Source organism: Silurus meridionalis, chromosome 21 (genome assembly GCF_014805685.1).
Source record: "Silurus meridionalis isolate SWU-2019-XX chromosome 21, ASM1480568v1, whole genome shotgun sequence".
Taxonomy (NCBI): Eukaryota; Metazoa; Chordata; class Actinopteri; order Siluriformes; family Siluridae; genus Silurus; species Silurus meridionalis.
Window position 1 is genome coordinate 18,178,311 of NC_060904.1, and position 12,500 is coordinate 18,190,810.

The 12,500-nt window shown below is 41.4% G+C and overlaps 1 protein-coding gene across 6 annotated transcripts in view; it reads left to right on the top strand.

Annotated features, from left to right (window-relative positions):
• nek11 (NIMA-related kinase 11) overlaps positions 1-10,415 on the top strand; it is a 35,846-nt gene extending 25,431 nt beyond the window's left edge. For all 6 annotated transcript variants that reach the window (XM_046877333.1, XM_046877335.1, XM_046877334.1 and 3 more), the window contains 2 exons: positions 2,493-2,553; positions 10,202-10,415. In XM_046877333.1, coding sequence (XP_046733289.1) covers positions 2,493-2,553; positions 10,202-10,275 — 135 coding nt within the window. In that variant the 3' untranslated portion in view covers positions 10,276-10,415. The remainder of the gene's footprint in view (positions 1-2,492; positions 2,554-10,201) is intronic.
• The last annotated feature ends 2,085 nt before the right edge of the window (positions 10,416-12,500 follow it).

A 12,500-nucleotide genomic window follows, 5' to 3' on the forward strand; every position in this document is an offset into this window, starting at 1 on the left:
AACGAGTTTACAGCAGATGCTCGTGTGAGTTCCCTTTTCAATCGTTCGATGTGCCGCATCACTCAAACATACTTCCACAGGAAGCCTTGGTGGACTGTACCATCTTTATTTTACATCCATCCTTTAAACGTTGATGCTAACACGTTACGCGCACTTTCTATTTAAACAGGTGATGAAATACAGCATGAATTACAGTGTAATTAAATAGTATTAAACATTACATCATTATTGAAATATGAAATATTGTTAATGTCTGCTGATGAAGATTAATGAGAGTGATGCAGAAAACACAGTTTGACCCCAACACTTGGGTGATAAAGACAATCAGCTGCAACTAAACAGTCAGCCTGAGGAACACCTACACCTGAGGAACACCTACACCTGAGGAATACCTACACCTGAGGAACAGCTACACCTCTGGAACAGCTATGCCTGAGGAACAGTTGCAAATGAGTGAAAGCTGTAGCCCAGAGAAAGACCTACACCTGAGGAACACCTGAAAAGACCTACACCTGTGGAACCGCTGGACATGAGAAACACCTACACTGGAGGAACTGTCTCTAGAGAAACAAACTTCAGAACCGTGATTTTATAACAATTTTGCTCTGATTTAAATTTTTTTTATTTTGTTTTATTTTCTGAATTCAGTTTTGACACTTTTACTCCTTATATTTTTATTTTTTGATAGAATGTGCACGTGAACCAGAGATTTGTCACAGTAACACACATTTGGATCATCCACATCACAACACAATAAGTTTGTAAATTTTTCTTTCTTATTAAAAATAGAAAGTGCTTTGCTTTGATGTTCCTGACTGGAGAAGCTCTCACACAGGAGCTGATGAAATGTGGAGCGGAATAACAGAAAAGCTGGTGGGTTGAGATTTCATCCCTCAGGCCCACAGATCGCAGCGCTGCAATGCAATCTCCTCCTCCAGCTCCACGCAGCCGAGGCCACGCGAGATTAAAGCGATTTGTCACTGCTGGGAGAAACAAGCGAGCAGATGGAAGCTGAGGATCGGCTGAAATTGACTCTCGGCCCGGTGGAGTTTCGATAATTAGTCGGACGACGGAGACGTCTGGACGCTTCTGCTCATTTTTTCAGCCTGATCATTTTTTATAGGGAAGGAATTTCTTTTCCCTACATGGTTAATCTCAACACCTCATTTGGCTCCATATGCCCCAAATCCCCATGGTGGAGCTTCACCCCAGAGCAATTACAGGACAAGAACCAGACCTGGGTTTTTTCTTCGTATTGAGAGAAGATAAATAAAGGAGGCTGTTGGAATGAATTTCAATGTAATGGATAAAAAAATCCCGCCTTGTTTATCAATCCTTTGTGAACACATTTACAGCACGGATGAATAACATTTAGCCACGCCCACTAAATTAAGAGATGCAAATGATGAAATGACAGCAAAGCGGTGCAGGAGCACTTCCGAAGTTCAGCATTCAGTACATTTTTCCAATAATGCAGCATTTCATCCACATTAGACACGAATTTATGTTCAGTACACACTCATTTATATTCAGTGCACGCTCTTTAATATTCAATATATGCTTGTTAATATTCAGTACAAACTCATTAATATTCAGTGTACACTTGTAAATATTAAGTAAGCACTTTTTTATATTCAGTACACACTCATTAGTATTCCGTATACTTTCATAGATTTTCTGTATACAGTTATGAATATTCAGTATACCCTTGTTAGTATTCGGTACATATTCGTTAATATTCAGTATAAAGTTATAGATATTCAGTATACACTCATTAGTATTCATTAAATCCTTGTTAATATTCAATACACACACATTCATTTTCAGTACATACTCATTTGTATTCAGTACATATTCGTTAATATTCAGTACACACTTATGTGAGAATTCTCTCGGGGAGAACCTGATTAGAGAGGCTTCAAATATTTTTATTAAATCGATTTATGAAGCTAAGAACCTCTAATGATCCAGTGTAGAACCCCTGGTGATCTGATAATCCATGTGCATATTCTTTATTACAAAAACTATTAAACCATTAAAAAAAGAAACTTTTTTTACTCCAAACTTGTCCATGGATTCAGCACAGAAAAGGAGCTGATTAGCATTAGCATGAAATAGAGAGAAAATCTGCAGCACTGATGATTTGCTACAAAATAACCGTTTATATTTGGCTTCGAGTTGTTCTGCATGAAATCACACACTCTTACATTAATGTGCATTTACCAAACCACCACAACATCAAATTGTAATCAGGACGATTGACGAGCGAAGACGCGACGCAGAACTGCGAACCTGCTGGGAGCCAATCAGCATCTCGCTGTGTTTCACATTAAATTCCTTTAAAGTGTTGCTCAGGAACAGAAAGTAATCCAGACTGAGATAAACACTGTTTCGCCTCTGGTTTTGTGTGGGTATGTGTGTATGAATGAGTGATAAATGATCTGTAACCAGTGGAGAAATAACTAATGAATTTTTTTTTCATGTTCCATCAGGACAGCGATCTGGAGGCCATGGTGCGACACATGGAGCATGTTCTGGACCAGAAATCTGATAGTTAGTGACACATTCACACACTTGCTACGAACATTTTAACATTGTAACAAGCGCATTCAAATAAACCTGCAACACTGTCTGGAGAATGAATCAACATCTGACCACCAATCACAATCCAGAACTCTATAGGCTGGGGGCGGAGCTAATTACCAGGAGAATTAGATGATTTATATGAACATTATAACTTCAGAATATTTTTTTTTTTCCTGAAAACACGAATGATGCTGGAATTTATATTTAAAATTTATATAAAAATCTCACGCTTTATAGAAACTGAAAGTCTTTAAATCAGTTGCTCCAGTTCATTTCTTTACATTCAGGAACAGAAATGTGCACAGTGCAGTCCGCTGTTTGACAGTTTAATAAGAAGTCAGTGTTATATTAATGCATATATTACCATAATAATGAACTTTCATTGTCACACTGGCCTCATTCTGTCCCACTTCCCTTTACACTTTCCTTATATGGTCATTTCCTGTTCCAGTGGTTTGCTTTTAGTCACTCCAGTTTCTCATAACATCAAGTCTGAAATGATGAATGTGTGTGTGTGTGTGTGTGTGTGTGTGTGTGTGTGTGTGTGTGGCAAAAGAAAATGCAAATTATTCACAAAATAAAGCTGCTCTGTTCATGTTATTATGATTTATATTTCTGTATATTTAATAAAAACACTGAAAAGCTGCACAGCGCCGCGGATCGTCTCCCAAACACCCGGGAAAAAAATCAATAAGATCCGAGAACCGTCTAAAATGTATTCTTTTATTTATTTTTTACACACAAATACACAAAGTTTGATTCATTCCATTAAATATTAATTTAATTGATTTATTAATTAGTATAATATACACATTAAATATTTTTATTTCATTTTCATGTAGTGTTAAAGCAATTCTTATTTTAAATATTTATTTTTATTTTATTTGATTGTTTATGTTCATATTTCAGTAATTGTTTTTTGGGGGGTAAAATAATTCATTAATTACAATATGGTGTGTTTTTGGTGATTTACCAAAACTCTAGACATTTACTTGAGAGGCCACGGGGTCAACACACACATGCGCAAACACACACACACACACACACACACACACACACACACACACACAGACCTGAAGCTTCAGCGAGGTCTGTATGAAGCGAGTGATAAACGATCCTGACTTTTTTTTCTGCTTTTCTGCGTGATAATGAGTTTTTTCTCCGGTGTCCTCGTCCTCGTCCTCGTCCTCGCCATCGCTCTGACATTTACACCGATCCGCTCATTTACACATGCAGCTATTTGCGGGTTTCATCCGGATCAAATGGATTCGCCCTCTGAGACGGAGATGAGAGGATTTTTCATCCCTCGTTCCCGACTACGACTTTCTCTTTATTTTCCTTCCAGTGATTTATTGGGACCTCAGGGTCGACTCTGATCTCCACTCGTCACATCGCAGGGTTTTTAGTCTCATTTCAGACCTCACACTTTCATGATGCCACAAAAATGTCAGCGAGGAAATAAAATAACTGAAAAACCAGCGTTTGACTTTTTGTGTAGGACGTAACTGTGAGATGAACAGACCTGAGAATAAACCAGGAAAATAAGAAGGATGAGGAGAAAGGTAGAGGGTAAGACGGAGGATGAGGAAAAGTATATGGATAAGAAGGCGAAGGATCATTATGAGGATGAGGATATAATGAGGAGGAGGAGGAGGATCATAATATGGAGGATGTTCAATAGGAGGAGAAGGTCGAGGTGGAAAAGAGGGATGTAAAGGTACTGTCAAAGAGGAGGTGGGGGAAAAAGAGAAGGAGGTGGTGGAATGTAAGGTGTGAAGAAAGAGGTGGAGGGAGGATGAGAAGATGATGGAGGATCATAATGAGGATGAAAAGATCATAATGTGGAGGATGATGCAGATGTTGGTGTGGATGTAGATGTGGGTGGATGTGGATGTGGTGTGGTGTGGATGTAGATGTGGGTGTGGGTGTGGATGTAGATGTGGTGTGGGTGGATGTAGATGTGGGTGGATGTGGATGTGGATGGGTGTGGATGTGGATGTAGATGTGGATGTAGATGTAGATGTGGATGTGGGTGTGATGTAGATGTGGTGTGGGTGTGGATGTGGGTGTGGATGTAGATGTGGGTGTGGATGTGGGTGTGGATGTAGATGTGGTGTGGGTGTGGATGTAGATGTGGATGTAGATGTGGGTGTGGATGTGGATGTGGGTATGGGTGTGGATGTAGATGTGGATGTGGGTGTGGATGTGGATGTGGATGTAGATGTGGTGTGGGTGTGGATGTGGATGTGGGTGTGTGGATGTGGTATGGGTGTGGATGTGGGTATGGGTGTGGATGTGGGTGTGGATGTGGATGTGGTGTGGGTGTGGATGTGGGTGTGGATGTAGATGTGGATGTGGATGTGGATGTAGATGTGGGTGTGGATGTGGTGTGTGGATGTGGGTGTGGATGTGGTGTGTGGATGTGGATGTGGATGTGGGTATGGGTGTGGATGTGGATGTAGATGTAGATGTGGATGTAGATGTGGATGTGGGTGTGGATGTAGATGTAGATGTGGGTGTGGATGTGGATGTAGATGTGGTGTGGGTGTGGATGTAGATGTGGATGTAGATGTGGATGTAGATGTGGATGTGGGTGTGGATGTGGATGTGGGTGTGGATGTAGATGTGGGTATGGGTGTGGATGTAGATGTGGATGTAGATGGGTGGATGTAGATGTGGATGTGGATGTGATGTAGATGTGGATGTGGTGTGGATGTAGATGTGGGTGTGGATGTGGGTGTGGATGTGGGTATGGGTGTGGATGTAGATGGATGTGGATGTGATGTGGATGTAGATGTGGATGTGGATGTGGGTGTGGATGGATGTGGATGTGGATGGATGTAGATGGGTGGATGTAGATGGGTGGATGTGGATGGATGTGGATGTGGTATGGGTGTGGATGTAGATGGATGTGGATGTGGGTGGATGTGGATGTGGATGGATGTGGGTGTGGATGGATGTGGATGTAGATGATGTAGATGTGGGTGTGGATGATGTAGATGTGGTGGATGTAGATGTAGATGTGGATGTGTGGATGTAGATGTGGATGGATGTAGATGTAGATGTTGGTGTGGATGTAGATGGGTGTGGATGTGGATGGGTGTGGATGTGTGGATGTAGATGGATGTGGATGTAGATGTGGTGGATGTGGTGTGGATGTAGATGGGTGGATGTAGATGTGGTGTGGATGTAGATGTAGATGTAGATGGGTGTGGATGGATGTGGGTGTGGATGTAGATGTAGATGTGGATGTGGATGTAGATGGGTGTGGATGTGGATGTAGATGTGGGTGTGGATGTAGATGTGATGTGGATGTGGATGTGGTGTGGATGTAGATGTGGGTGGATGTAGATGTGGTGTGGATGTAGATGATGTAGATGTGGGTGTGGATGTAGATGGGTGTGGATGTAGATGGGTGTGGATGTAGATGGGTGTGGATGTAGATGTAGATGTGGTGTGTGGATGTGGATGTAGATGTGGTGTGGATGTAGATGTAGATGTGGTGTGGATGTGGATGTAGATGTGGATGTGGGTGTGGATGTAGATGTAGATGTGGGTGTGGATGTAGATGTGGTGTGGGTGTGGATATACATGTGGGTGTGGATGTAGATGTAGATGTGGGTGTGGATGTAGATGTGGGTGTGGATGTGGATGTAGATGTGGATGTAGATGTGGATGTAGATGGATGTGGGTGTGGATGTAGATGTGGGTGTGGATGTAGATGTAGATGTGGGTGTGGATGTAGATGTAGATGTGGGTGGATGTAGATGTGGATGTGTGTGGATGTAGATGTAGATGTGGATGTGTAGATGTGGGTGTGGATGTAGATGTAGATGTGATGTGGATGTAGATGGATGTAGATGTGGATGTGGATGTGGTGTGGATGTGGTGGATGTAGATGTAGATGTAGATGTGGATGTAGATGTAGATGTGGATGTGGATGTAGATGTGGGTGTGGTGTGGATGTAGATGTGTGTGGATGTAGATGTGTGGTGTGGATGTGGATGTGGATGTAGATGTGGATGTAGATGTGGGTGTAGATGTGGATGTGATGTAGATGTAGATGTGTGGATGTGGATGTGGATGTAGATGTGGTGTGGATGTAGATGTGTGTGGATGTGGATGTGGATGTAGATGTAGATGTGGGTGGATGTAGATGTGGTGTGGATGTGGATGTAGATGTAGATGTGGTGTGGATGTGATGTAGATGTGGTGTGTGGATGTGGATGTGGATGTAGATGTGGGTGTGGATGTAGATGTAGATGTGGGTGTGGATGTAGATGTGGGTGTGGATGTATGTGGATGTAGATGTAGATGTGGGTGTGGTGTGGATGTAGATGTAGATGTGGGTGTGGATGTAGATGTAGATGTGGATGGATGTGGATGTAGATGTGGGTGTGGATGTAGATGTAGATGTGGTGTGGATGTAGATGTAGATGTGGGTGTGGATGTAGATGTAGATGTGGGTGTGGATGTAGATGTGGGTGTGATGTAGATGTGGATGTGGATGTGGATGTGGATGATGTAGATGTGTGGATGTAGATGTAGATGTGGATGTAGATGTGGGTGTGGATGTAGATGTAGATGTAGATGTGGATGTGTGGATGTAGATGTGGGTGTGGATGTAGATGTGGGTGTGGATGTAGATGTAGATGTGGGTGTGGATGTAGATGTAGATGTGGGTGTGGATGTAGATGTAGATGTGGGTGTGGATGTAGATGTGGGTGTGGATGTAGATGTGGGTGTGGATGTGGTTGTGTTTGAGACACTGTAGTGAAGTACACTTTTGATGCAGGTTGGGAAAACGCAGTAACTACATCATGCATAAGGTGTCCTCTCACACACACACACACACACACACACACACACACACACACACACACTCAGGATCTGGGTGACTGAAGCGTAACACTCATGTCAGTGTGTTTGACAGTTTTTTAGATGTTTTTTTTCTTGCATTATATATATTTCCTGTTATTCTTCAACCTGTTCACTTTTTACCTGAGTTCAGCCACACACACACACACACACACACACACACACACACACACACACTGCATATGGTGGAGAATGAGGATTCCTGGATAACAGGGTGTGTGATTTCTACACCTGGAGTTTTTTCTCTAATTGTGTTGGTTATCAGCTCAGTTTTCCCAGATGTTGTATACAGTTTGTTGTTATTCCTGGATACAGATGTTCTGAGCTGGAAACATCTGGCTGTCAGAGTCTCCACACCACATACAGTGTAGTAAAACCTCGTCTTATTACAAAATCAGCCTTGATGCTCTGTTTAAACACAATGTGTGAGAAAGATGCTGAATCTTCATCTGCTTTGTCCTCCTTTACATCCCTCCTCATCATCATCCTTCTCCTCCTATTCATCCTTCTTCTCCCCCTCCTCTTCATCGTCCTCCCTCTCCTCCTCCTCATTATCATCCTTCTTCTCCTCCTCCTCACCTTTCACCCTCTTCCCCTTCTCCTTGTCATTATCCTTCTCCTCATTGTTTACATCCGTCCATTTCTGTAACCCCCTTCTTTAAGCCCCACCCCAGAGAACCGCATGTATTATAGAGCACCATTTGGATAATTGCAGTGTTTATGCTTAAATTATTTATTGGCATATCTGAATTTGTGGGTGTGGATGTAGATGTAGATGTGTGTGGATGTAGATGTAGATGTGGGTGTGGATGTAGATGTGGGTGTGGATGTAGATGTGGGTGGATGTAGATGTAGATGTGGATGTGGATGTGGATGTAGATGTGGGTGTGGATGTAGATGTTGGTGTGGATGTGGTGTGGATGTGGATGTAGATGTAGATGTGGATGTGGATGTAGATGTAGATGTTGGTGTGGATGTAGATGTGGGTGTGGATGTAGATGTAGATGTAGATGTAGATGTGGATGTGGATGTAGATGTAGATGTGGATGTAGATGTGGGTGTGGATGTAGATGTGGATGTAGATGTAGATGTGGATGTAGATGTGGATGTAGATGTAGATGTAGATGTGGTGTGGATGTAGATGTAGATGGGTGTGGATGTAGATGTGGGTGGATGTAGATGTAGATGTAGATGTGATGTAGATGTGGATGTAGATGTAGATGTAGATGTTGGTGTGGATGTAGATGTAGATGTGTAGATGTGGATGTAGATGTAGATGTGGATGTAGATGTAGATGTAGATGTGGATGTAGATGTAGATGTGGTGTGGATGTAGATGTAGATGTGATGTAGATGTGGATGTGGATGTAGATGTAGATGTGGTGTGGATGTAGATGTGATGTAGATGTGGATGTAGATGTGGATGTAGATGTAGATGTAGATGTTGTGGATGTAGATGTAGATGGGTGTGGATGTGTGGATGTGGATGTGGATGTAGATGTAGATGTAGATGTGTGGTGTGGATGTGGTGTGGATGTAGGTGTGGATGTAGATGTAGGTGTGGATGTAGATGTGGGTGTGGATGTGGTGTGGATGTGGTTGTGTTTGAGACACTGTAGTGAAGTACACTTTAGATGCAGGTTGGGAAAACGCAGTAACTACATCATGCATAAGGTGTCCTCTCACACACACACACACACACACACACACACACACACACACACACACTCAGGATCTGGGTGACTGAGCGTAACACTCATGTCAGTGTGTTTGACAGTTTTTAGATGTTTTTTCTTGCATTATATATATTTCCTGTTATTCTTCAACCTGTTCACTTTTTACCTGAGTTCAGCCACACACACACACACACACACACACACACACACACACACACACACACTGCATATGGTGGAGAATGAGGATTCCTGGATAACAGGGTGTGTGATTTCTACACCTGGAGTTTTTTCTCTAATTGTGTTGGTTATCAGCTCAGTTTTCCCAGATGTTGTATACAGTTTGTTGTTATTCCTGGATACAGATGTTCTGAGCTGGAAACATCTGGCTGTCAGAGTCTCCACACCACATACAGTGTAGTAAAACCTCGTCTTATTACAAAATCAGCCTTGATGCTCTGTTTAAACACAATGTGTGAGAAAGATGCTGAATCTTCATCTGCTTTGTCCTCCTTTACATCCCTCCTCATCATCATCCTTCTCCTCCTATTCATCCTTCTTCTCCCTCCTCTTCATCGTCCTCCCTCCTCCTCCTCATTATCATCCTTCTTCTCCTCCTCCTCACCTTTCACCTCTTCCCCTTCTCCTTGTCATTATCCTTCTCCTCATTGTTTTCATCCGCGTCCATTTCTGTAACCCCCTTCTTTAAGCCCCACCCCAGAGAACCGCATGTATTATAGAGCACCATTTGGATAATTGCAGTGTTTATGCTTAAATTATTTATTGGCATATCTGAATTTGTAACACTACCACACATGCCCACCACCCAGACACGCCCACCCCCACACATGCCCACCACCCAGACACGCCCGCCCCCACACATGCCCACCCCCACACATGCCCACCTTACAGACACGCCTGCCTCCACACATGCCCACCTTACAGACACACCCATCTCCCTAAACACACCGCCACACCCATTTTTATTTTATTTAATTGTGTGTGTGTTTTTGTGTGTGTGTGTGTGTGTGTGTGTGTGTGTGTGTGTGTGTGTGTGTGTTTCAGCAGGGGAAGTGGATGAAGGTGTGTCTCACTCGGGCCAGTACAGGACGTTCAGCATCAGCAGCACTGTGGATTAAATCACATCCAGAATCTGAGAGAAGATTCTTTCATCTTAAAGCTTTTACACTTCATTCTCAAATCCTGAAAATCATTTCACTGCTGATTAGACCGAACAATCCAGAGACAGACATACACACACACACACACACACACACACACACACACACACAATGGGGTGGGGAGTTGGGGGCGGGGGGGCGGTGTAATCGTGACCGTCACCTCTGTAGAAAATAAAATCTATTAAAGTGTGAATCCTGAGTGGTGATGATGAGACGAATTCAGCAGCCGCAGTGTGAATCTGTTCACTCGAGTTCTTAAAAGCTACAGAAAAAATCATTTCACTTACCACAAAAACACTCAAAACCTCTCCACTCGCTTTCAGAAGGAGAAGTGTTTCTTTCCCCGAGCTCCAGATAATGCAAAAGTTTCACTCAGTGATCAGCCAATGGAACTTTTTTTGATTTTCTTTCTGAACATACATTTATGTTTAAATGAATAATAAAGTGGAGAATAATGTGGATGCTTTTTTCCCAGTTGGATGTTTTTTCACACATCTGGGTTTCTGTTCTTCACTGATAACATCAGGATTTATAAATAATAATAATAATAATAATAATAATAATAATAATAATAATAATAATAAAAGGAAGACTCAGTTATTCCTGTGACAGCAGAATAAGAGCTGGCAGAAGAACAGAGAGATGAAGAGCAGGAGGAGGAGAAAGAGGAAGAGCAGGAGGAGGAGGAGAAGGAGGAGGTAGAAGAAGAACAGAAGATAAAAGCAGGTAGTAATTTACACCCAGCATCTTTGCCATGGTGTATATTTTATTTAGATGCGTACAGTGTATCTCAGAAAATAACAGCGCACACACACACACACACACACACACACACACACACACACACACAAACATATTATATGCACACAGTATACATTATTTCAGCTCTACAGAAAATACAAAGTAAAAAGTATATATATACACACACACACACACAGGTTTTGAAGATTTGGTGCTGCTGTTGTTTTTCAGTAAAGTGGTGTTTCCTTCACCGCAGGAACCAGAGAAAGAAGGAAAAAGGGATTGATGGAGAGAGAGAGAGAGAGAGAGAGAGAGAGATGGAGGTAGAGTGTGTTCACTGTGGAGGAGGCTGATTACCAGCAGCCGTGATTACCTTAAATAATCAGCAACACACTGCTTCACTGTGTGTGTGTGTGTGTGTGTGTGTGTGTGTGTGTGTGTGAGTGTGTGTGTGAGTGTGAGTGTGAGTGTGTGTGTGTGTGTGTGTGTGTGTGTGTGTGTAGAACAGCTGCTTTATAGTGTTGTGTTACACCGAGGACACTGAAGATTCAGCAGTCATTAAAAAAACGTTGTTCTGCAGCACAAACCATCAACCTGCTGAAATCTCTCACAAACTCACAATCGCACAACAGGCGGCTCTGGGAATCACACAACAATTCCTTTATTTGTGTATTGTTGTTTTTCCCACAGCGTTAAAACACAGAAAGTGTATAATATATTCACTACAGCACATTATCACTTCTGCTCACTTTCTCTCCGGGATTTTGTTTTTCAGAGACGAGAATTTAATCATCGACGAGCTGCTCATTACAAAAAAGTTCTTTCTGTGTGTGTGTGTGTGTGTGTGTGTGTGTGTGTGTGTGTGTGTGTTTGTGTTCATCTGCTGCTGAATCTGATCTTATTAACATTTTTTTGATTATTATAGTATTTTGCTTAATAAAATTTTTAACAATTGTTAATTATTATAATAATACATTATATATATTTTTTCTTTTTTGTTAAATTATGTTTTTATATAATATATTTTATATATATGATCAATAAATGTACTTAAATTAATTTACTTTTTATTCATATTAATTATTTAATTTTGTTCTTTTCATTTTAATAACTAAGATTTTGTCTCGTTTTAATCGCAGTAGAATTTATTAGATGTTTATTAAAAAAAAATGTATAAATCTCAAAAATAATTACTCTATAATTGGTGTGTGTGTGTGTGTGTGTGTGTGTGTGTGAGAGAGACTTGAATGATAATTGTGTTTAATTGTAGATGTGTGGTGTCAGCTGTTTTCTTTGTAAATGAAAACTAATCTAATCTAATTCAGTCTAATCTAATCTGAGTGCTTTGGATGACCACTTTTCTTATAACATATTTAAATATACTGCATGTTGAGTCCAAATTACAGTATATTATTGAGATTTTTATGTGATATACTGTAATA